The sequence below is a fragment of the Camelus dromedarius genome, chromosome 9, assembly GCF_036321535.1.
Source record: "Camelus dromedarius isolate mCamDro1 chromosome 9, mCamDro1.pat, whole genome shotgun sequence".
In the NCBI taxonomy this organism is placed as follows: domain Eukaryota; kingdom Metazoa; phylum Chordata; class Mammalia; order Artiodactyla; family Camelidae; genus Camelus; species Camelus dromedarius.
The window spans coordinates 44,024,627-44,050,339 of record NC_087444.1 but is presented as its reverse complement, the minus strand read 5'-3'; the positions used below and the strand labels follow the sequence as shown (position 1 = coordinate 44,050,339).

Genomic DNA, 25,713 nt, shown 5'->3' with positions numbered 1-25,713 from the left:
GTGTTTGCTACCCCCACTTCCCGCCTGGGCCACTTATGACCAGCCAGACGATGACGACAATAATTTCACAGAACTGATAATCATAAAATGATAGTAATAATAATGGCCAGGCCCACTTACTGAGCAATTCCACAGGCATCATCTCATGAGTTCACCCCCTGCCTTGTGAGAAACTTGTAGCAGCAGACAGCTCACACAAGCTCCTGCAGCCAGGAAGTGGCTGGGATGGACATCAGCCCAGGCCTGACCAACCCGCAGGGCCCATGCTCCTGTCCCCTGCCATCCTGCCTCTCCTGTTATTCAGTCTGGTGGTGGGGGTGGTGGGTAGTGTGTGGCGCTGGGACATTCAGGCCTGGCTCCTCTCCTTCCCAGGCCCCCAGCCGGCATGGACTTGAGCCTGGTTTTGTTCAAATCATAGGCATGAATGAGGGACTGTGAATGCCCTCCACAGCTTCGTCCTCATCCCTATAGCCAGGCTGTGTGCCTGGCATGTCACGGGTCTCCTCAAACCCTGACACAGCCCTAGGAGGCAGCCCCATTGCTGTATCCGCTTTACAGAGGAGGAAACTAAGGCTCAGAGAGGCCCCCAGCTTGTGAAAGGAGCATCTGAGGTAAGTGTGCCTGACTCCAAAGCCTGAGCTTATCACCACTCCCCAGGACCCTGCTGGACCCCAGCCCCACAGCGCCCACCCAGATGAGGCCCTGGGAGTAGCACCCCTGGGTGGGTTCAGCAGCTCCTGCTGAGTCTGGCCCCCTCTACATCTGGTCACGGGTGGGATGAGGCTAGAATACTGCCCAGTTCCCCACACTCACCTTTCACAACCCAACTGTTGGTGCCATGGAGCAAGAAGGGCGAGAAAGAGGCCACAGGAAGCAGCGACACTGTGGAGGGGAAGGAGGGGCGGGGAGAGGAGGCCGGCTCAGCAGAACCTATGACCAGAGGGCCGCACAGCTGCAGGGCCAGTGTCGACAAGCTGGCCAAGTCAAGGATGGTGACGCCCAGGGCCCTGGCCATCCTGCTTCTCCTGCACTTGGCCTCAGGTGAGCAGCTGGTTCCCTACCCCCTGCTGCCAAGCCTGGGAGACCCAGGCACAGAGACAGGGAAGGGTAGGGAGTGGGGGTGTCCAGAGCATGTCCTCTGAGGAGCCCACCCTGACAGCCTTAGCACCTTCCCTGACCTCTGGGTCAGTCCTGCTGTCCTGATAAAATGTGATCAGCACTGGGTCTCGGGTCCCCTTTGCTTCCCCACAACGCCCTGGAGGTGGGGTGCATGGAGAACGCTCCCCCACCCTGTACCTCAGGCTGTGGCTCACCCACAGGCCTGGCTCTGGGTCATGGATGGGCCCCAGATAAGCTCTTCTTCAGCTGGCCTCTGGGCCCCCAGAGAAGGGGCTAGGGACCTTCTGGAGGCTCCCTGCAACACCTCCACCTGCCCCCCTGCCACGCGGGCTCCCCCTCCCTGTCCCCACAATGCCCTGCCTCACCCCTGCCGTCTTCAGTCACTCAAGCCAAGAACGAGACTCTCCCTGACCCTTCACTCTTGGCCATGCATGTGCCCATGTGGTGGTTTTCCAGGGCAGCTTGAGGACCCCAGGCCTTGGCCTTGCCTCCTCTCCGGGGAAAGCTGTTCCCCACCCTGGCCCACCTGGCCAGCTCTCATTTATCCTTCTGGGCCACTGGGTGTGCTGCCATTGGCGATGCTCCCCTCAGGCAGAGGTTGGTGCTCCCTCTGCGCTGCTCCCATCTCCGTGCCTTGAGTGCTCCTCCTGTTTTGCTCTTGATTCTGTGAGAAACTTTCATGCCTGTCCCCCACCCCCACCCCCTGTGTATGAGTTCAACAGGGAGTCGTGTGGCTTTAGGCACATGAATCAACCTTTTTGGCCTTCAGAGTACCCAATTCCCTTCAAATGTTGGGAGACTCAGGGAAACAAAGTTCAATCTAAGGCTCAAAAAGGCATAACAACCGGCAGTGCCGTCCTGGCAGCGCAGGGAGGGCCTGGGCGCGCAGGCCACCCGGCAGCCCTTGGTGGATTAATGAGCTTCACTACCAAGGGTGGCTCTCGGCCAGTCTCGGTGGGCGTCACAGGGACCTTGGTCCTTCACAAAACTTCAGATTCTCTGGTTGGGCCTTCAAGGCCTCCCCATGTGATGGAGTTTATCCTATGGTGACATGGGTTCTCTGGTTCAGGCATTTGAATGGTGTGAGGAGCCCTGAGAGGTTTCTAGCTAGAGGTGAGTCTCCTTCCTTTGTGGGCATTTTTGGGTAGTTGCTGTGCATTCGTTTGCTCATTCATTCATTCATTCGTTCGTTCCAGAAGCACTGCTGGGACTCTCTATGCAGTATCAGGCCCTGTACTGGTACCATGTGGTCTCTGCCCTCACGGGGCTCACAGTCTAGTGCAGTGACAGGGGTTCTTCAAAGGAGTCCAGGGCGTGGTGGGGGCCCAGCAGGAGGCAGACACACTTTTCAATAAAGGGACACTTTACAAGGGACACACCAGGACTATCAGCAGGGAGAAGAGGCTGTGGCTAGTGGCAGAGAGAAGCAGGCCACCGGTGTTGAGTGGTAGTGACGGTAAGTACCGCCCTGCCCTCCTACTGCCCTCTGCCCTCTGGTCCACTCCCCATGTGAACCCAGATGGAGGTGGTCCTTGGAGTCCACCCCCGGGGCAGAGCAGGATGGAGACGTGCAGGGCGGGCCTGGAGGGGCAGAGGGGCACCATCCCGCACCTAGGGCTGGTTCAGGCTCTCCCCGTCTAGACTAGGTGCTGCTTCTAACATCTTCTGAAAGTAATGCAAATAAGATATTTCATAATCTCTGCACCAGGTACTTGCCAAGATCTTCACATATGCAAGGTCCCTGAAATTTCATGGCAGGCCGGGAGGGAGACTGTTTATATCCACAGAGTGCCCCCTGCACCCAGCGCCTGTCTGTAGCCCCCTCAGGCACGCAGAGGGCTAGGATTATAGAGTGGTACCTCCCCTCCAGCTGACAATTTCCTTCCCTCCTCTTCCTCTCTGCCCTTCTCCTCTCTCTTTTTCGTCCTTCCCTCTTCTCTCTTGTCCTCCTTTGTTTAAAAAGCAAACATGCCCCGTATTATATACATGCTCATCTATCAGATGCTTTTCCCATTAAACAATGTATCCTGAATATCTTTACAATCTAACAGAAAATTAAAACATTGTCACCTATAGATCTGATGTGACACATAAAATCCAATCAAGAATGTTCCTTTTTTCCCTACATTTACTCTAACTTTGGTCTGCCATAATCTTCACCATGTATTTCATTAAAATTGAACTAGTTTCATCTACTGTGAAAATAATATTGCACATGATTTTTAAAAAATCAAACACTGGGGAAGGGTGTGAAAAAATGAAAATGTCTCCCTGCCCACCTCGCCCCCAGCACATCCCAGAGGTAGCCCCCCTACACCCCCTGTTCCTGGTGTGCCAGTTGGAAACATAAAGGGGCAGATTGTCAATGACTCCCCACCCATAAAGGATATGACAAAGTAGCTCATGGAAAAAGACATATAAATTGATGCTCAAACTCCTTCTTAAATTAAAATGAAATTCAATTTTACCCCTCAGACTGGTAAAGATTTGAAACTCTGATAAAGTCTAGGACTATAAGCATGTGGGTAAGTAGTCATTCTTGCCCCCGCTTATGGTGCAAGTGTAAATCGGGGTAGCCCCTTTAAGAAGGAACTTTGATGATACCTAGCAATTTTTAAAAGCTTGTACATTTTGATGCAGAGATTCCAAGGATAGGAATGTTTTCTATGAATTCTTAACATAAGCTGACGAAGACGCAGGCAGCATTATTCAAAATAGTAAAAACAAGCAAAATAAACCCCTAAATGTCCATTGACAGGGGACCAATTGAAAAGTATTGCAACACCCATATACTGGAATAGTAGCAAATACATAAAGAATGAGATGGATTCACATGTGCTGCTGCGGAAAGCTCTTCAAGATGTATTGCTAAGGGGTCCCATTCATGTAAATTTTGTAATGATTTACATAAAAATACTTGCATATGCATAGCAATTTCCTGGAAAGTTGTGCAATAAATCATTATAGACAGTGAGCTCTGGAGTGTGACCTGAGAGCCGCAGGGACTTTTACTTTTTACTTTGTCCTCATGTACAGTTTAATTTTTTAAAAAAACTCTGTGTATGTATTACTTTTGTTGAGAGATAAATATGTAGACACATCCATCCATCCAACATAAATACAGGAGTATTCACACAGTTTTACAATGCAATTCTCACCTCCCGGAAAAAATAATCCTGGCTCTTTGAACACCTACAATGAGCTATGTCTTTAATGCATATGAGTTCTAATCTTCCCCACAACTATTTTTTTTAATAACTTTCTTTTTTTTTTAATTTTATTTATTTTGGGGGGAGGTAGTTAGGTTTACTTATGTATGTATGTATTTTTTAGAGGAGGTACTGAGGATTGAACTCAGGACCTCATGCATGCTAAGCATGTGCCCTACCATTTGAGAAATACCCTCCCCTCTTCTTCCGCAACTTGCAAGAAAGGTATTACCAGCCCCATTTATCAGAGAGTTTTAAGTAACCAACCTGAGTCACACAGTTAGTAAGTGACCCAAAGATTCCACTCCAACCCCTGTACCAGGTAAAAGGAGTCATGAAAGCTAATCTCTAGACCTGGAGCCTCCAACTAGCTGGTGACCTTGCTCAGTTGCTGCGCTCCAGGGAGCCTCACTTTGTCGTATTCTCGACCCACTCGAGGAGGTAGCCTTGAGGATTGTACTGGGAATGTGGGAGAATGAGGCAAACTAAAACAGACTGTGTCGTAGTGTTATACCATGAGCCACAGTTGCAAGGGTTTGGAAAGTCTGATGTGGTACAACTGCAAAAAGCCAGGCAGACTTCCTGGAGAAGGCACTAAAAGGGACCTGCACTAAAATGAAACCTTTTATCTACATAGCCATGTGCCAAGCCTTTTGTACACTCTCCCCAAAGCATCCCACTGGCCCTGTGAGATGGGGGGAAGTATCTCCTTTCACGTGGGAAACCGAGGTCTGGGGAGTGTATGAGTCCAGCTCAAGTTCACAGTTAGTGTGGGTGGATGGAGCTGGGGATCTAGCCACACCACCAGACTCTAGAGCCTGAGCTCCTTCCCCACTACTCCCTACTCTTTTGGCCCCTCCCCATGCAGCCCATTCACTTTCTGCATCCCTCCCTTAGGTGAGAAAAGATCCACAATCAGACATGAAATGCCACGAAATGTCTGCCAGGGGCGAATCAATAAAAACCGGTATGATGACTTCAGCCTTAAGGACACTGCTAAGTGCTTCCCAAAATGTACACAGTCGGGGAATGAATCCTGTAATCTGCGAAACTTGCAGAGGTAAAGGGCCCTCTGGACTGGAGAAGGGATGTGGGGCTCTGGCAGGGATGGGGTAGGGAGGCTGTTAGGAAGGGATAGCCCCAGAAAGTGCCGCTCTCATCTCACCCTTCCATCTTGTTTGACACCAGTGTTCCCCCTGACCCACCCACCGACCCTGTGGTCCAGGGGATGCAGACATGGGCTCAAATGATGATTTCCCTGGAGTGTGATCACACGTAAGGTGAACAAGATGCCACGTTAGCTCAAAGGAGGGAAATCTGCTGAGGCTTCACAGAGGGGGTCACCCATGAAAGGGCTTTGAAGGCTGCATAGGAGATCTCCAGTTGGATTCAAGCAATGTTAGGGGATACAGTCAGCAGAACTTCAGGGAGTACTGAGGGAGAACTATAGTGATTTGAACTGTGAAAGAATAAAGTGCTGGGGCTGGAGGCAACAATGGAGATATGGGGTGGGGGGGAGATGGGACTGGAAATATAAATGTGAAGGGTTGTGTAAGCTATAGCAATGCAGGAGGGACATGATATATTTTAAATAGGGGAAGAGCATAGTCAACTTTGTGTTTTAGAAAGGTTGCTCAGGCTTCAGGAAAGGATACGAGGGTGATGTGGCCAGAGAGGTGAGCAGGTAGGATGCAATGGTCTGGGTAAGAGTGAAGGCTGAACCACCACCACCAACTGGCACTGTGCACCTGGATAGGAGGAACAGAGATGCTGTGAGACGTAGAATCAATGAAATTGAGAGACTGATAAGACCAAGAAACCAAGAGATATTGGATCAAGGGAGAAGAAATGGTTTAGGTTGTTTACATCTCCATGAATCATCTCCAAAAATATCTTTCTCCCCTCCTCTCCCTGCCAATCACTGCTCTTTTGGGATATTCAGAAAGGCTCATAGTTGGCACTCAATACATAGTTGTTGGGAAAAATGAGTGAAAACTTTACAATCCCAGACTTGGTATTAGGACAGCAAGTTGACTGAGCAGCATAATTTCAGTGGCCTGAAAATGCTTCCATCCCGACCTGAGCTCCAAGCAGCTGATCAGGAGGCTCCTCTTTGTGCTGCCTTACAGTGAGCAGAAGCACCTTGGCAAGAGTAGGGGCTCTGAGATGTGGAGGATGTAGACTCAGTTTCCAAAGCTATCACTTAACCAAGTTATCTCCTTTATCTTTACCATCCTATGAGGTAGGTCCTGTTATCAACCCATTTTTCAGATAAGAGAACTCCCATAGTTAAATAACTTGCCCACAGTTACCCAGCAGGTAAGCAGCAAAGTCAAACATGAACCTAGGTCTGAAGGGCAGTAGGTGGGGGTGTACTGGTGACTGCAAGTGCTCAAAAATGCAATCAGACTTTGGCCAGGTTAACTTTCTGTGTCCTCATCTGTAAAATGAGGCTGAAATAACACCTGACTTGTGGAAATGTTGTAAGGATTAAATACATAATTCAGACATGGTAGCTGTTATCATTGTCCGACCAGCAATGTCATTTTACTACTGTTCCAAAGCCTCTGGTCTTGATCTCTCTCCTATACCTTCCTCCTGGGTGGTTGTTGAAATTAAAGGAAATAGTGCAAGGAAGACTTATTAACAAATAGTAGGAACTTGATAAATTTGAGTGTTCTTTATTTTAATGACTTCTTCTGATTATAAAAGCAATTTATACTCCTCATGATAAATTTAGAAAGTGGCTTTAGAGAGGAAAATGGAAAATTCTCCTTCTTACTATCCAGAGATAATCATTATTTTCACACTGGTATATTTCTTTATATATAATTTAGATAGACGGATAGATATGGATCAATATAGGTATAGATAGATTGTATAACTCATTTATCCATTCTACCATGCTAATGGGTATTTGAGTGGTCTCCAGTCTCTGGCTCATACAAAAAGTGTTGCTATTAATATTCTTGTTCATGTATTTTGGTGAGCATATGTATTTCTATAAGGTATATTCCTAGGAGTGGAATTGGTGGGTCATAGGATCGGCATGTGATTAGCTTTAATAGAAACTACCTAACAGTTTTCTAAAGTTCTTGAATGAAATTTCACTCCCACAGTGTATGATAGTTCTAGTTGCTTCACATCCTTGTTAGCACTTGGTATTGTCTGCTTTTTCATTTTAGCCATTCTGGCAGGTTTGTACTGTATCATATGGTGATTTTAATTATATGTCCTTGATGACCCTTGAAGTTTAACACCTTTCATATGTTTATTGAACATTTTGATATCCTCATTATTAAATACCCTTTTTAGTCTTTGGCTTGCTGTTATATGGGGTTGTTTGGATTTTTCTTAGTGATTTTTAGAGGTTCTTTACATATTCTGTATACATGTCTTTGCAAATAGATACTCATGAATACATTCTTTCTCATTGTGTGTTACCACTTTATTCTCTTAGTGCTGTCTTTTGATTAAAGACATATTCTCAATTTTAATGCAGTGTAGATTTTTACTTTATAGTTAATGCTTTGGGGTCTTATTTAAGAAATTTTTGCCTACCCCAGGATCACAAAGATACTCTTCTGTGTTTCCTTTTCAAAGATTTATTGCTTTCTCTTTCACGTTTGTCTCTATGATTCACTAAAAAGAAGGAAAAAGACTGTGGAAAGCTCTACAGAGTTTTTGGCTTAGCTAGTGCCTCTCCAACCATAGAGTCTCAGAATCCCGAAAAATGTCTGGAGGAGAAAACAGCTGTACATTTGAGACCCTTCAAGTACCCAGGTTTATTTCTTCACCCTCCTCACCCCAACACCACCACTAAGACCCCCAAATGCTCTGCTTGTACTTGACAAAGCACTCTTGTGCCTGTTTGCCATCCAAACCTGGCTACAGTCAACCATTGATCTGCTCATCACTCTATAGGTTTGCCTCTTCTGGGCATTTTATATAAACGGAACCATACAACATGTTGTCCTTTGAGTTTGGCTTCCTTCACTTAGCATATTTTTAAGGTTCATTCATATTGTGACTAGCAGAGCATTTTTTTGTGTGACCAGCAGTGACTTCTTATCCAGATGGAGCTCAAACTCTCAGCCTTTTGTCCATGCTTAGAATGAGCACATGTCCCTGGGGGAAAAAAAAATCAACTGCAGATTTTCAGCTCATTTCTCTATGACTCTCCCTCTGCAGAATTTTAGCCCCTCTAGTCCTCACTGTTTCAGCAGTTCTCTGATGCCTTTAAACAAATTATTTCTGTATTATATCTAGCTTTTCTATTTGTCCTCAGTAAGAGCATTGATCTACCACAAACAACTCTACCCTACTCAGAAGCAGAAGTCCAAAGCCTGAACTTTTTTCTAAGAATAGCTATTTTGAGGTATACTATATATGACAACAAGATGCATACATCTTAACTGTACCACTTAATAAATTTTGCATATTTACATATGCATATTTTAACCACCATCTATATCAAGCTATAAAAGTTTTCTAGACTCCCAATCAATAGCACCCCATCATGATAACCATTATCCTAACTTCTGTAACAAAGTATTAGTTATACCTGTTCTCAAACTTCGTATAAATAGACTCGTTCAGTGCATGCTCTTTTGTGTCGGGCTTCTTTCCTTCATTCATATGCCTGAGATTCATCTGTTTCTTGTTTATTTGTTTATGTAGCAATAGTTTGTCCTCATTTTTACTATATAGAATCAACATACTGCTGTTTAGTATCTCTTCTACTGTCGAGCATTTCCGTTGTTTCTGGTTTGAGGCTGTCTCAGTCAGTTCGGGCTGCTGTAACTAGTACCATTGACCAGCTGGCTTAAAAACACAGAAATTTGATGTTTGGGGGTTACATTCATATTTTAGCATGTATCAATAGTTTGTTCTTTTTTATTATTGAGTAATATTCCATTGTATGTACATACTACATGTTTATTCATTCACCAATTGATGAACATTTGTATTGTTTCCAGTTTGGGGTTCTTATGAGTAATGCTGCCATGAACATTTAAATTCAAGTCTTTGTAGATGTATGTTTTCATTTCTTTTCGGTAAATACCTGGGAATGGAATTGCTGCAATATATGGTAAGTATGTTTAGCTTTATAAAAATTGCCAAACTGTTTCTCAAGGTGGCTATATCATTTGCTTTCCCACCAGCAGTGTAAAAAGGCTGTAGTTTTAATATATTTTTGCAACATTATCAGTATTTTTGGTTATAGCCATTCCACTGAGTGTAGGTGATATTTTAATGTGGTTTTAATTTGCGTTTCACAAATGACTAATGATGTTGAGCACATTTTCATGTGCTTGTTAGGCATTTGTATGTTTTCTTTGGTGAAATGACTATTCAAATTTTCCCCTTTTTAAAAATTTGGTTTGTTTTCTTATTATTGAGTTTTAAGAATTCTTTATGTAGTCTGGATACAAGTCCTCTGTCAGATGTATGATTTGCAAATATGCATTTTTCCCCCAGTTTATGTCTTGCCTTTTCATTTTCTTAATGATATTTTTTGACAATTAAAAGCATTTAATTTAGATAAAATCCAATTTAAATTTAAAGCTTATCAAAGAAATGTTCATCTAGCTCAAGGTTACAAAATTTTTCTTCTAAGTTTTCTTCTACAAATGTGTGGTTTTAGCTTTATAATTAGGTCAAGCATTTGGAGCTCATTTGTTGGGCACAGTGTGAGGTAAATGTCTAACTTTATATTATTACTGTTATTTTGCATTTGGATAGCTAGTTATTTTGGAACTATTTGTTAAAAAGATTATGTGTTCTCCACTGAATTGCATTTGGGAGGGCATTCCATTGAAGGGCTAAATGCAAGCTCCTGGAATGTCTTCTTCCCATTGAGATAGTTAACCAGAAATAAAATAACATCCTTGGGGGGAAATGTAGAGATTAATGCCACCATGAAAGGCTTGAAAGACGGGGTGGTGGTGATACCTATCAGAACTCCATTTAAGTCACCAAAAGTCAGGTGGATCTTGGAGAATGACTGTGGACTATCATAAACTTGATCAGGTGGTGAGTTCAATTGCAGCTGCTGTCCCAGCTGAGTATGTTTACTCAAATAAATCAACGCAGCCCCTTGCAATTGGTAAACAACTATTATATGGCTAAGGCTTTTTTCTCCCTACCAACTTTCAAAGACTGCCAGAAGCAGTTTGCTTTTACTTGGCAGAGCCAGCAGTGTACGGCCAGGGCTTTCCTCAGGGCTATGTCTATCTCATCTTTGTCATAACATAGTTCACAGAGACCTCATTAATCTTGACATTCTACAAAAGCATCACTCGAGTCCACTATATTAACAAGATTATGCTCATTAGATCTGATGAGCAGAAAGTAGCAAGTAGTGAAGATGCCTTAGGAAGACATACGTGAACTAGAGGGCGGGAGATAAACCCCATGAGAATTGAGGGTCCCATCACCTCAGTGAATTTCTTGGACATTCGGAGGCCTGGAGAACATCAAGATATCCCCTCCAAGGTAAAAGCCAAGTTGTTGATCACTTACAATGAAAAAACAGGCACAATGTGGAAAAATATGTATCATGCAAATATGAACCAAAAGCTATCTGAGTAGCTACATTCATATCAGACAAAGAAAATGATCTTTAAATGGGTGTCAACTTTGTAATTAAAAAATCAACTGTACATCTATACTTTAGACTTATTGAATATATGTTACTTTTCACAACTAAAATAATTATTTAAAGTGCTCTGAGTACCAGATGAGGAAATCTTCCCTCAAGAAAGTAAATTCCTGGGCTGTTTTGTAGGGTCAAGGAATTTTTTTAAGGACATGAAGTGAGCTATGTGTATTGTGAAATACAATTCACTATTTTTTTTTGGTACAATAAAAATCACAATACTTCTTTGTTTAGATTTTTTTTTTTTTAAAGATAAGTAAAAGCTAGTATCAGTTGGTATAGCTCAATAAATGGGTTTGGACAGTCTCATCCCACTGTTTCTGGCTGGATGTTGACCCATCCAAGCTCATTTGCACATATTTGCATGGTTACTTTTTATATTGTACAACTATTTTTTCTGTGGTTTCCTTGGGGGTTTATTTCTTGGGAACTGTGACTGTTCAAAAATGGTGTCAAAACAAAAGCCTCACTTTTGTTTCCCTGGCAAGGCCCCCACAGCTTCTCCTTTCCAACAACCTTGACCTGGCTCTGTCTGCTCATGTTCACCATTGCTACCTCAGCCCTGTTCAAAATTGCTTTTAAAAGATGGACAACATGTCTTAGGACCCCAGGCTTAGGAAAAAGAACTCTGGTCATGGAGAAGTTTCAGTACCATGGAGAGCACAGGGGCAGGGATGAAGGTGGGAGAGGGGACTTGCCTCATCCTAGGTTTTTAGCTGATGGCAAGTGGGCTTCTGTAAAATAAATGACAATTAAATTTGTATTCTATGTGTTTCCAACACCAGCTCAGTTCCTGTAAGTCAGTTTGCATGCAACTCAGTCTTCAGTATTCAGTTATCACTCAGTTAAGTGTGACTTAGCCCTCACACTACACAATGATCATCTCATAGTTTAGAGTACTCAGAAGAATTTCTCCAAAGAAGATTTACACAGACCAACAAGCACATGAAAAGATACTTAACATCATTATTCACTAGAGAAATGCAAACTAAAACAGCAATGAGATACCACTTCACATCCGCTAGGATGGCTTCATTGCAAACAAGCAAACGAAACAGTGAAAAATATCAAGTGTTGGCAAGGATCTGGAGAAATTAAAACCCTCAGACATTGGTGGTGGGAATATAAAATGGTGCAGCTGCTATGGAAAACAGTTTAGCAGTTCCTCAAGGGATTTTTTTAAAACATTTTTTTATTGAGTTATAGTCATTTTACAATGTTCTGTCAAATTCCAGTATAGAGCATAATTTTTCAGTTATACATGAACATACATATATTCATTGTCACATTTTTTTTTTGCTGTGAGCTACCACAAGATCTTGTATATATTTCCCTGTGCTATACAGTGTAATCTTGTTTATCTATTCTATATATGCCTGTCAGTATCTACAAACTTTGAACTCCCAGTCTGTCCCTTCCCACCTCCCTCCCCCTTGGCAACCAAAAGTTTGTATTCTATGTCTATGAGTCTGTTTCTGTTTTATATTTATGTTCTTTTTTTTTTAGATTCCACATATGAGCGATCTCATATGGTATTTTTCTTTCTCTTTCTGGCTTACTTCACTTAGAATGACATTCTCCAGAAACATCCATGTTGCTGCAAATGGCATTATGTTGTCATTTTTTATGGCTGAATAGCATTCCATTGTATAAATGTACCATGTCTTCTTTATCCAGTCATCTGTTGATGGACATTCAGGCTGTTTCCATGTCTTGGCTATTGTAAATAGTGTTGCTATGAACATTGGAGTGCAGGTGTGTTTTTGAAGTAGGATTCCTTCTGGATATATGCCCAGGAGCAGGATTACTGGGTCATATGGTAAGTCTATTCCTAGTCTTTTGAGGAATCTCCATACTGTTTTCCACAGTGGCTGCACCAAACTGCATTCCCACTAGCAGTGTAGGAGGGTTCCCTTTTCTCCACAGCCTCTCCAGCATTTGTCATTTGTGGGCTTTTGAATGATGGCCATTCTGACTGGTGTGAGGTGATACCTCATGGTAGTTTTGATTTGATTTCTCTGATAATTAGTGATATTGGGCATTTTTCATGAGCCTATTGATCTTTGTATTTCTTCCTTGGAGAATTGCTTGTTTAGTTCTTCTGCTTATTTTTGGATTTGTTTGTTTTTTTCTTATTAAGTTGTATGAGCTGCTTATATATTCTGGAGATCAAGCCTTTGTCGGTTTCATTTGCAAAAATTTTCTCCCATTCCATAGGTTATCGTTTTGTTTTCCTTATGGTTTCCTTTGCTGTGCAGAAGCTTGTGGGTTTAATTAGGTCCTATTTGTTTACTCTTGCTTTTATTTCTATTGCTTGGGTAGACTGCCCTAGGAGAACATTTTTGAGATGTATGTGAGATGTTTGCCTATATTTTCTTCTAGGAGGTTTATTATATCTTGTCTTATGTTTAAGTCTTTGATCCATTTTGAGTTTATTTTTGTGTATGGTGTAAGGGAGTGTTCTAGCTTCATTGATTTACATGCTGCTGTCCAGTTTTCCCAACACCATTTGCTGAAGAGACTGTCTTTATTCCATTGTATATTCTTGCCTCTTTTGTCAAAGATTAGTTGACCAAAAGTTTGTGGGTTCATTTCTGGGCTCTCTATTCTGTTCCATTGGTCCATATGGCTGTTTTTGTACCAATACCATGCTGTTTTGATTACTGTAGCTCTATATAATTGTCTGAAGTCTGGGAAAGTTATTCCTCCAGCCTCTTTCTTTTTCTTCAGTAATGTTTTGGCAATACTAGGTCTTTTGTGGTTCCATGTAAATTTTATTATGATTTGTTCTAGTTCTGTGAAATATGTCCTGGGTAATTGGATAGGGATTGCATTAAATCTGTAGATTGCCTTGGGCAGTGTGACCATTTTAACAATGTTGGTTCTTCCAATCCTGGAGCATGGGATATCTTTCCATTTTTTTTTAAATCTTCTTTAATTTCCTCAATCAGTAGTTCCTCAAGAAATTAAACACAGAATTAGCCTATGACTCAGCAATTCTACTGCTAGGCATATACCCAAAAGAGTTGAAAATAAATCTTCAAACAAAAGCTTCCACGTGAATACAAGCAGCCCTTTTAACAATAGCCAAAAAGAGGAAACAAGTCAAATGCCCATCAATATCCATCAATGGATAAGTGTATAAACAAGATGCAGTATTGCATACAAAGGAATATTATTCATCCATAAAAAGGAGTGAGATACTTATACACGCTGCAACACAGATAAACCTTGAAAATGTGCTAAGTGAAAGAAGCCAGACACAAAAGACCAGATATATAATTCCATTTATATGAAATATCCAGAATAGGCAGATTGATAGATTAGTGGCTGCCAGGGACTGGGAGGAGAGGAAATGCTTAATGGGTTCAGGGTTTCCTTTTGAGGTGATGGAAATATTCTGGAACTAGATAACCATGATGGCTACACACATTGTGAACGTACTTCATGCCACTGAATTGCACACTTTAAAATGGTAAGTTTTATATTGTATGTATTTTGTTACAAGAAAAGATAAACACATAAAATACACAGAGGGGACACTGGCTGGAATCTCTCAGAACCAGCATGAATGGCTCCTGTGCCACCCCTCTTCTCCTGCAGTGACCCCAGGGTCTTTCCTGTGATATTCTGGGTCACCTCTCCTACACCAAGAGCCTGATGATGGCTGCCATGGCATGGCTCCTCCTGTCATCCAGGTGGGGGTCCAGGTAAGTGGGTAACTCAGCCTGCGAGACCCTATCTTGTCTGATCCTGGCCCTTTGTAGATACTGGCTGAACTTTGAGATCCATCTGGTGGAGGAAAGTCAAACAGAAACAGTGAATATGTCTTTTTTGAATGCTCTTGTCAAGAACATCAGCACGGACATCTCGGAAGACCTGCACTTCTCTTTGACCCCCTCTCAGGTGAAGGGTTCTCCCATCCCCATTGTCTGGTTCTGGCCCTACTTCCTCAGGCACATTCTTCTGGTCTGTGTTTGGTGCCTGTCAATCCTCATCCTTCCCATGTCTTGTTGGGAACAGGCCACTTGGCTAATGGGTGCTAGTGAGTTTACTGGATAAGTGGGTCCTGGTAACAGATTATCCAGGGTGCTAGGATGAGACACTTCGAAGCTCAGTGAATCAAAGGAGACTGAGTTCTAGCCCTGGACTTCCCACCACCTCACTAGGTGTCCTCCTTCTCCCTCTCTGTGCCTCTGACTCCTCATCTGTAAAATTAGCTCAAAGGCTCCTCCAAAGTCTGAGGTTCCCATGAGCTCTTCCACCCAGGGGATGCTTTAGAGACCAGGTAAACACATACTTAGAGGTAATGCAAAAGGCCAAGAGGTAGAGTCTGGGTTTACACTGGTCTGGATTCAAATCCCAGCTCTGCCTCTTACCAGCTGTTGTGATCTTGGGCAAATTACTTAACTTTTCTGAGCCTTGGTTTCTCTATCTGTAAAATGGGGAACACTTTCAAGGTTATCAGAGGAAGCAAATGAGATAATTCACAGGGACTGCTTGGTGCAGCGAGGGCACAGCCTCCCTTAAGGAGTAAAGCTGGTGGTGGAAATTCGGGCAACAGGCAAGTTGCTGTCATCGAGGGACTTAGGTCTGCCTAGAGAAGGGGAGATGGAAGACAGATGGGGCCTTTCTCAGCCCTTTATCTTGTCACCCAAGCAGCTGAGCCCTCCACATGGGGTGTGCATTGGCCTCCGAAATCACACATGTGTCTTTTTCACAAGGGTTTGGACTAAGAAGCAGAAAATTGGGGCCCTCAGCTACAACTCTTAGGTCCCCCTTTTCCAATGCCCATGGGATGCTTTTGAGGCAGAACCAGGTGGGACCCAGGTCAACCGTGAGGTAGGAGGATGAACAAAACGTGTTTGGCAACTACTAGTGAAATTTATTTTAATATTTTGACATTCTTAGCTTTTGGAAAATGTGTTGTTGGGCGGAGGAGGCTATCACACTCAGTGCGAATTCTTGTGTTCTCCCTCTTTGCCCTCGCTATCTCCCTTCCTGATGGCCTTACGTTTTCCATTTTTTCTTGAGTCAGAAGCCAGACGCTGTCACTACAGCCCTATGTGAGCACAGCGAGGGTCAGGACCCCAGCCGACCCTCCCTCACACTCGCAAATGAGCCTGTCCAGGTGTCACCCCTTCACACCCCGCTTTCAGCCTGACAGGTGGCCACACAGGTGCCTTGCTAACTCCATTCTTCATATTGGGAAAACAGAGGCTCCACGAGGGCCATCACTTGGCCAGGGGATCACAGCCTGGACAGAGCAGAGCTTAGACTGTGCCCCCAGATTTCCCACCTCAGTGCTAACATCGTCGGTGCTGCCCATCCCCGCAGTGTGCCTCAGTTTCCCCTCCCCCTCCCCCGGGGAGTGGCAGGAACTTTTGCTGGGGGCTGGGATCTTGGGTAAAGATGAGAGGGCTGGGTCTGTGGTTGCAGATTCCGATGCAGGTGACGGAGGAGGAGCACCAGCATCCTGACAGAGTCCGGCTGCCCAGGAGCCTTTTTGCATCCCTGCAGGGCCGGGGGCCGATGGTCCGGTTGGCCATAACTGTCTTAGACGTCGGTTCGGGGAATCTCTTCAAGGTGAGAAGAGGCCTAACGGTGACTCTGAGGTTCAGTGCTCTGTCCACCAGGCCAGGCTTGGGGATGGAGGAGGTGATTTTGGAGAGTGTTCCTAAAGCAGCCCGTGGTCACACCAGCCCCCTGTCTCTAGAGTCTGTGGACTGCAGGCTCACACTGATTATACACACTCAGCAATTCAGACCCCCACACCAGTGCCCTTGGGCTTGCATGTGTATCCTGTGTGTCCATGTCCCCTGTGTGTCCTCGTGCGTGCACAAACATGCATACCCTTTCTTATTCCGGGTGCACACGTTATCACGTGTGTGCTGGTGTGACCATGTTCACACAAGCAAGTATGCCCAGATCCTTGCAAATGTGTACTGGGTGTGTGTCCCCAGAGGTGTGTCCCCACTCACATGGGGCCATGTATAGCCCTGAGTGTTGGTGTGGGCAGGTGCTCACCTACATGTAGGCACCCACTGCCCTCCATTTCGCAGCTGATCTTTCTTCTAACCCTGTGCTCCTCCAGTTAAGAGGGCAGAGGAGCCCCAGAGGCTAGCAACGAGAGCCATCAGGTACATGGTTTTGTGGGTAGTTGTCCTGTAGTGTAAGGGCTGCCCTGGCCTAGCCTGAGTGGGAGACTACGGGGAGCAGCAGGAAGAAGGTCGCTCATGACCCCTCACCCCTCTGGTCCTCTGGCCCCAGACTTGGCCCTCCAAGCAAGGGCCACGATTCTTAGAGGCTCCCGGGAGCCCCCACCAGGGTTGGGTTGGGCCAGCCCCTTGTGCAGCCTGGCCTCCCCACATCCCTCTACAGGGTCCCCGGATCAATCTGGAGGACGGCAGCCGCGTGTTGAACAGTCGCCTGGTGGGCTTGAGTTTGGGTCATATACCTGTCGCTGGCCTGGCTGACCCTTTGGAAATCACCTTCTCCCACCAGCATCAGCCTCCTGTGAGTTGCCCGCTCAGGCCTGGCAGTTACTGAGAAGCAGACACACACGAGTCTCTGCAGCCCCAACCCTTCCACATCCACCCGGGGGAATCCCACTGATCCATGGGTGGGTAACATAAGTGCCCGCAGACATCCGACTCTCCACCCACAGCCCATATCTAGCCACACCCACACGCTGACCCGGGATACATCAAAGCTTCGCGTTCCTGTGTGACCACTGGCTGAGCCTTGCCTTCTACCTAATGCACACAGGTGCTGAGACACGGAGCATGCTGTCCTCTCCCCCTCCCCTCCCCACTCTCCTCTCCCTTCTCCCAACCTCCCCTCCCTCTCCCCTGACTCCCACTCTCTGGTTTCAGAACATGACCCTCACCTGTGTATTCTGGGATGTGACTAAAGGTAGGGCCTGGAGGACCTTCTCCGGGTAAGATGAGGGGAAGGTATGGGTTCCTTAGGGGACAGGACTCCAACTGCAGGGTCCCTCCCCTCGTTCTTTCCTCTCTGGCCCCCTCTCTTCTGTTTCCTTCCCCTCCCCTCTCCTGCCCTCCCCTCCCCTACAACCCATTCCCTCTCCTATGCTCCCCTCCCCTCCTCCCCAGGGTCAACAGGAGACTGGTCTTCCAAGGGCTGCTCCACAGAGCGCGGAGTCAACAGAACTGTCTGCCACTGTGACCACCTGACTTTCTTCGCCCTGCTGCTGGTAACGGCCCACCTGCCCCGATCCCAGCAGTTCTGGAGGTGCCAAGGCTCCCGGCCCAGGGAGGGGGCCGCCTGGCAGGGACCAGGGACTTTGGGGTATGTGGGCCTGGCCTCCAACTGATGGGGCCCTTGTTCCGGATGATCACCCACAGAGGCCGGTTTTGGACCAGGCCACCGTGAAGGCCCCCACACTCATTTCCCAGGCTGGCTGTGGGACCTCCATGATCTTCCTGGCCTTCACCATTGTCCTGTACGCCTTCCTGAGGTAGGTCACCCCTGTCCCCACCCCGCATCTCCCTCCTGCCCTCAAGGGCAGCAGCCAGGAAGGGTAGTAAACACAAAACAGTGCTGCTGGTGCAGCCTTATACTGATATTTTCTCCAAACCTCAATTTCCTCATCTGTAAAATGGGATTGGAGGCTGGAATGTGCCTGGGCTATTTTAGTTACAAGTGGCAGAAACTCAGATTGGTTTAAACATAATAGAGAATGTGTGGTCCATGCAATTGATAAACCCAAAAACTTCGGGCGTGGTTGGATCCAGGGGCTCAAAAGATGTCCTTAGGACTTAGTGTCCCTCTGCCTCTCACAACTTTGTTTTCCCCTTTGTCGGTCATGCCAGGTAACTTCTCCACCCTCAGGGGCTTTGGGGAGCCCCAGGCTTGCATCGCAGCCTCTTAGCTGCCTAGACAGCTAATATTCTAAACTAAGCCCCAGAACTGAGGTCTCTAAATTTTTTTAAAATTTTGAAATAATTATAGACTAATAGGAAGCTGCAAAAATAGTACCTAGAATCCTAGGGCTCCTGCATCCCGTCTCCCCAGCGCTGACATTTGCTGCAACTGCAGTGCGGGAGAAAAGCAGGAGGCTGGCATTGGTACAGCGCTGCTGACGAGAACACAGAGCTCGTTCCATTTTCACCATTTTCCACACGCATTCAGCTGTGTGTGTACGTGTGTGTGTGTGTGTGTGTGTGTGTGTGTGTGTGTGTGTGTGCATGTTCACACACGCACACAGGACTGGCTATATCTTTTGTAGGGCCCAGTCCAAAATGAATATATGTGGCCCTTTGTTCAAACATTATTAAGAATTTCAAGATGGCGACAATAGAGCATTAAAACAAGCACTGAGCCCTTCTGAGAGCAGGGCCCTGTAGAGGTCACACACCCCAGGAAGCAAGCTGGCCGTGTGTGTGCGTGCGCGTGAGCGTGCGTGTGTGCACACGCGCAGTTCCATGCAGTTTTATCCCATGGATACCAGAGTCGGGTCTAACGAACACAACGTGCCCCTGGCTGAACAGGCCACTGTGGTTAAGGTGTGACTCACATTTGCTGGCCAGGCCAGGTCATGTGTCTGCTCTTGGGGTTGAGCTAACGCAAGGGCTAACTGCACCCAAACTGCAAGTCTGAGTGTGGGGAAAGGTGCTCCTCGGGGAAACCTGGGGCTGTTTCTGGAAGAAGGAGGAGTGGGTGCAGGACAGGCAGAAACTGCTGCAGCCCGTGCCCAGGCTCTCTCAGGCCCTGGCCATAGCTGAGGGACCCACAGGAGCTGCCAGCCTGGAGGAGACTGTGGAAGTGGCCCTATGCTTGGCCTGCCTGTTCCCCAGCCTCCTTGCCCATGACAAACCTGAAGCAGCCCTTGGTCTCCTGACTCCCAGCCCAGGGCCCTCCTACTGCCCTTCTCCACATGCTGGCACCGTCTGGCCCTGGGCTGCAGCCCCCACCAGCCCCACCCACTCCATCTCAGACTGAATCGTGAGTGTAAGTGGTATCACCCCAGCCACCACCCCCAAGCCCTGGCCTAGGACACTGCCTCCATTCCCAACACGCTGAGCGTGACCTGTCAGCGGGCTGCACTGCTGGACCCTGTGAGCTGGGCTTGGAGCTCCAGAAGGAATTGTCACCAACTCCCAAGGGTGGGGCCTGGCATCTCAGGTGAGGTGGACATTATCCCCCCCCCCCCGCACTTCAGTCAGCCCTGAGCAGCAATCCCTCCAGTGAGAGCCCTTTGGGATCTGATTTTCTAGGAAGTCAGAGTGAAAACTCCACAGAGAGGGAAGTGAGCCCTGGGCTGGGAGCCTGGAGCCCCTGCCCAGCTCTGTGACTCTGTGTCCCTGTCCCTCTCTGAGCCTCACCCTCCCTACTGCGTCCTGGGCCTTGCGCATCCGTCCCCTGTCTGTCCACTCACTCAGCCAATGCACCTTGCTGAGCCAGGCCCAAGGTCACAGCACAGGGAGAGGCAGCAACAAGGGGAGGGTGGAGAGTTACATTGCACTGCTGGGAAACTTCCAAATTAGCTTGGGATAAGCGGCATTCAGTGACAGCCTTTCCAGATGAAACACCCAAGGGGAATTTGGAAGGTGCAGCAGGGAAAGGCATTAAGAGCAGAGGGGAGACCGTGGGCAAAGTCTGGGAGGTGTGGAGAAGCAGAATGCTTTCAGGGAATCGCAAGTTACACAGTTTGGCTCAAGCATGAAGTCAAAGGATGAGGCCAGCGGGATCCAGAATCCACAGGGCCCTGAGGGTCACAAGAGGGCTCCTGGACTTGAACCAGAGGGGGCTCACACCCTGGCTGCCGGCAGTGGTGGAACAGAGGAGGCTGGATGAAGAGGCCTGGGTGTTCCTTGCAACCTCTCACTGGCCTTCCTTGCTCCAGATTCTCCCGGCAGAGATTCAAGTCTGAAGATGCCCCTAAGATCCACGTGGCCCTGAGTGTCAGTTTGTTTCTCCTGAACCTGGCTTTTTTCATCAATGTGGGGAACGGCTTGAGGGGGTCCGATGCCGCCTGCTGGGTCCGGGGAGCCGTCTTCCACTACTTCCTGCTCTGTGCCTTCACCTGGATGGGCCTGGAAACCTTCCACCTTTACCTGCTTGTCATCAAGGTCTTTAACACCTACTTTGGCCGCTACTTCCTGAAGCTGAGCTTCTTGGGCTGGGGTAGGTGCCGCCTGGACTGGCAGAGGGGCTGGCTGGCCCTGGGAGGGGCAGGAAGGGGGCCAGCCTAGCGAGGAGAGGCAGCTCCCTCTCTGATGGGCTCAGAGGTCAAGAGATGCACAGCTGGAGGGGGTTTGGAGGAGGACATGCCAAGGAGCCCCAGCAATGCCACACCTCCTCCCCACCTCTGCCCCCAGGCCTGCCTGCCCTAATAGTCATTGGCACCGGGAGCGCCAACAGCTATGGCCCCTACACCATCCGTGACAAGGAAAACAGAACCACACTGGAGCTGTGAGTGGCCGCTGTGGGAGCAGGGGTGATATCAGGGCCCTGGGGATGCAGATCAGGGCCAGAGGGAGGTGAGGAGAGGAGGGAATCCTGGGAAGAGACAAGTAAGTCAAGGCAGAGGATCCTCAGCTCCAGCTGGCTCATAGCCCAGAGGGGTAAACTGAGGCCTGGAGAGAGGAAGTACAATGAGAGAGGAGAGGGAAGGAGAGAGCACTGGGACAGGAGCCTGGGTCACCACCAGCCCAACTGACACCTTTGGGCAAATTTTAAAAGGTACCCTCCATCCCTCTGACCTACCAAGCCAGGTTCTCAGCCTGGTGAGTGGAAGGTGAGCTGGATTTCAGCCCCCACCTGCCCCCACCTGCCCCTCCAGCCAGGTGCCCTTGTGCTGGGCACAACCTGTCCCATATTTGCAGCAGCTCTGGTTCTATCCAGAGCTGAGTTGCCTCTGAGTTGCTATATGACTGTGGACAAGCCCATCACCTCCCAGAGCCTGGGTCTCCTCATCTGTAGAACAGGAGGCTGATCCACATGTTCATTTGGGCCTTTCACTCCTGCAGGGCAGGGAGCAGTGGGGCTGAGCTGAGCCTCTCCCTGGGTGCCTGCACAGGCTCTGTGCTAAGATGGGCTGGTGAGGCCTTGGTCCTGTCCCCAGAGCCTCAACTGCAGGGGCTGTAGGAGCTGGGTGGGTAACATAAGTGCCTGCAGCAGCCTGGGTGGGGACAGCAGCAGACTGGCAGTCACATGCCAGTCTAAAGGGCAGCTGATTACTGTCCCTCAGGAGGATGTGTGGTTTTATCAGAGAAGCAGAAATCTAGATGTTTATTCCACCTTTTAAAGGGCGGTCATTCATTCAATTTTTTTTTAACAACATAATGTGGGGCAAAGGAAACATGTCTTTGGGACCAAATTGGCCCTTCTGTGCTCACTGTTCTAAAGAGACAGTAGCCTGGAGCCTCGGGACAGCTCCTTCCCCGAGATAGATGGACAGAGGCTGGGGAAGCCATCTTCTTGGTCAGAGAAGGTCAGGCACGGGACGCTGCCGGGGCTGGCTCTCAGGGTACTCCTTCCAGCCCCAACGGCCATCCACCTCCTCCAGCTGCTGGTTCCGTGAGGACACTGCCATCTCTGCCCTCTACGTCACCGTCCACGGCTATTTCTTCATCATCTTCCTCTTCAGTGCTGTGATCCTGGCCCTGGTGGCCTGGAAGATCTTCACCCTGTCAAGCGCCACAGCGGGCAAGGAGAGAGGGCAGACCTGGAAGGGGGTCCTCACCCTGCTGGGCCTCTCGAGCCTGACGGGTGTGACGTGGGGGCTGGCCATCCTCACACCCCTGGGCTTGCCCACCACCTATGTCTTTGCGCTGTTCACCTCTCTGCAAGGTGAGGCTCCTGGGCCAGGGAGGTGGTGGGCTGCCTCGTCTGTGCCAGGGGGTGTTGCGGGGAGGGGTCAGTGGCAAGAAACAGGATTCCAGTCAGGCCAGCTCAGATCAAAGGTACTGATTTTAAATCTCCAGGGCTCTCCCAAGGACCCCACGGCAGGTAGGCTGGCTGACCTCATGAGAGCTGGTACCGGGCTCAGGAAAAGCCACCAAAACCAAAGCAGATACTTTCTCCATCTTTTTCTTTGGAGTCACATGTAGTGTCTCACCTTCCTCTCTCTATGGAAACTTCTTCATTCTTCTCTCTGCTGGCCCATTTCCTACCCATGGCCCAATATGGCCCCCTCATCCCTATGTGACCTTCCAAGTCTAGTGAACAACCACCACCTGGTTCAGTCTCTTCTACGTTCCTAGGAGAGTCAAGGATCTGATTGGGCCATCTTGGGTTAGGTGTCCATCTCTGGTCCAATCAGCTGTGACCAGGAGGGCAGTGCCATATGATGTGATGGCCACATGACATGACAGTCTCAAAGGAACTGTGGAGGCAGGAAGGAAATGATTAGTGGAGAAAATGATTTGATATGTTTGCTCCCTTCCCCCACAGGGTCCTTCCTGTGATACCCAGCAAAGGGGCAGATGCCCAGGGTGTGTGGGGGACATGGTTTCCCTGCCTGCACCTGTCCTCTTTGCTCCTCACACACCTGCTTCATACACGCAACTTAAAGAAGCATCACAGCCCGACTGTGAGGGAAACATCCAAAAAGGGGAATGACCAGTGTGTGCTTTGATTTGGTCTCATCCTGTTCCGGAGCAGTCATTAGGAACCCAGGGGCCCTAGACCCAGCAGGCACAAGCCCACAGAACAGGGCTGGCTCCCAGTGCTTCATGAGACTGTATGACATCATGACTGGCAGCACTGGGGACAGGAAGACCTGGGTTCAAATCCCACCTCCACTCACCACCCCAGCAAGTCACTAAGCAACTCTGATCCAGTCTTCTGTACAGTTGGGATAATTCCAGTATCTTTCTCACCAGATTTCATGATGAATAACTGAAATAGCGTGTGTGGGGGACACAGTAGGCTTTCAATATATGGGAACTATGTTAATGACAAGGGGAATCATTATTATTAGGCAAACGGAGACTGTCCCCAGATGAAGAAACATGAGTCCACATCTGAAAGGTCCCAGGGCTTAAGGCTTGGGGAGAGATGCACCTTGAAGCCGCAGATTAGAACATTATTGTTTCAGAGGCTACCCGTAATAGTTAAGTCTGAATAATTCACCACACTGGGTTTTCTCAACTGAATGTGAGCTACTCGGTACTTCTGTCTTCCTCCCAAACACAACAGAGCCCTCAATCCACTTTAACTGCCTTTGAACTCTTCTCAATATCTTTCATTGTTGTGTAGGTTTTAGTTTAAATTTCTTTCAAAGACATAAAGTTTTTTTACTTTTCTATCAATTTCTATACTTACAACTCTTAAACCTCGCACCTTCCTTCTTCTTCTTGCTGACGAACATTCTGTAATAATCCTTTATAAGAGGGACAGTGGTAGTTGTTTCGTACATATGAAAATTCCTTTATTTTGTTCTTTCTTTTCTGTGATAGAAGAATGTAGAGATTTTATTTCAGGGACTGTGGTCTTTATTCCCAAGAGACCTATTTGGTTCTTTTACAGTTGTAGGTTTCATTTGTTTTGTTTTTTTTTTTTTTTTGGCCTGATTTTTCTATAAATTCTTGAACGTTTATAGTGGAGCTATTTCTCCTCTGGGCAGCTGCCAGCCCAGGCCCCACCCTAGTCTCACCGAGCCCCTCTCCTCCCTGACAGGTATCTTCATCTTCTGCTGGTTTATTGTTCTCTACTTCCCAAGCCGGAGCACCACGACCTCGACTTCTGGCACTGCCCGAGTTGACCAAGCCCACACCATGTCTCAAGCCTAGGGGGCTGCCAGGTGGCCAGGTGGGGCTGGCCCTGTGCTCTGGACTCAGCTCTGACTTGCTGTGTGACCTCGGGGCTCCCTGCCTCCTTCTGGGCCTCAGTGTCCTCCTCTGTACAGTGTGACTGGGGAACGAAGGGATGGGAACAAAGGGGGACCACGTGGCCTCAAAGGTCTTATCCAGATACACCTATGGATCTGAAAATTCACAAATCCAGGATGGCATGAGTCTAAAGTCCCCATAACCCTGAGACCCCCGCCGGGACAGAGCAACACCCTCACCCCGCCCCCACACCCACAGCCTGCCTTCAGAGCAAAGCAGTCTATCTCTGCGTCACCATCTTCTGGTCTCAGAAAGAGCCTGAGCCCAAATAAGGAAGTCTGTCATTGGCCCAGCTTCTTGAAGTAGCCCCCAGCCGCTCCCCTTCTTCCTTCCCCTTCACTGCCCTACCTCTACTCCACCCTCTGGCTGCCTGTACCTGAGGGGGCATTCAGGCAGCCGTCACCGCCTCAGGTACCGGGGCAGTTGTTGCCTAGAGGTTTGTTTGGGAGGCAGTTGGTCCTCCCATCCAGCCTTTCCCTGGTCTTGGCCACTCCCATCAGGGCCCATCCTCATGGAAGAGCCTCCACTGTCCTGGGGGCTGCCCTGGGGCACCAAATTTCAAAGAATGCCACTTACTCCAGTGGGTGGTATACCTCAAGCAGGCCCTCTAGTCCCCACTGTGACTGCCCCCTGGGTGGCCTGCCCTCCGAGCTGCTGTCCCAGTTGGGGGAGGACAGACGGTTCGGGCTCCGTGTATCTGAGGGTGAGGAGCCAGTGCAGGGGGGCTGAGCTGAGCAGAGAGAGGGTGGGTGTTTCTTCTGGAATCTGAGATCCTATAGAACAGGGTTGCGGGGCACTTTGACAGCCTTCCTCACCGGTTCAGCCCAGCCCGAGGCCCTGAATAAATATTTGTTGGCCAGCTAGA

At 47.8% G+C, this 25,713-nt stretch overlaps 1 protein-coding gene across 1 annotated transcript; it reads left to right on the top strand.

Moving 5' to 3' along the window:
• The first annotated feature begins 844 nt into the window (after positions 1 to 844).
• On the top strand, positions 845 to 25,713 carry ADGRG3 (adhesion G protein-coupled receptor G3). Its single transcript, XM_010985722.3, has 12 exons — positions 845 to 1,041; positions 5,226 to 5,388; positions 14,757 to 14,895; positions 16,429 to 16,575; positions 17,371 to 17,505; positions 17,865 to 17,904; positions 18,105 to 18,205; positions 18,357 to 18,469; positions 20,858 to 21,138; positions 21,333 to 21,426; positions 22,523 to 22,806; positions 24,637 to 25,713. Exons 1-12 carry the CDS (start codon positions 933 to 935, stop codon positions 24,747 to 24,749), a joined length of 1,719 nt encoding a protein of 572 aa, XP_010984024.3. The 5' UTR covers positions 845 to 932; the 3' UTR covers positions 24,750 to 25,713.

What these genes read in the sequence shown, in the direction of transcription:
- ADGRG3 (XM_010985722.3), top strand. Translation starts at nt 933, where the DNA reads ATGACCAGAGGGCCGCACAGCTGCAGGGCCAGTGTCGACAAGCTGGCC. An exon ending in AATCTGCGAAACTTGCAGAG is followed by an intron (nt 5,389 to 14,756) that starts GTAAAGGGCCCT and finishes GGCCCTTTGTAG; the next exon opens with ATACTGGCTGAACTTTGAGA. An exon ending in CCCACCAGCATCAGCCTCCT is followed by an intron (nt 17,506 to 17,864) that starts GTGAGTTGCCCG and finishes CTCTGGTTTCAG; the next exon opens with AACATGACCCTCACCTGTGT.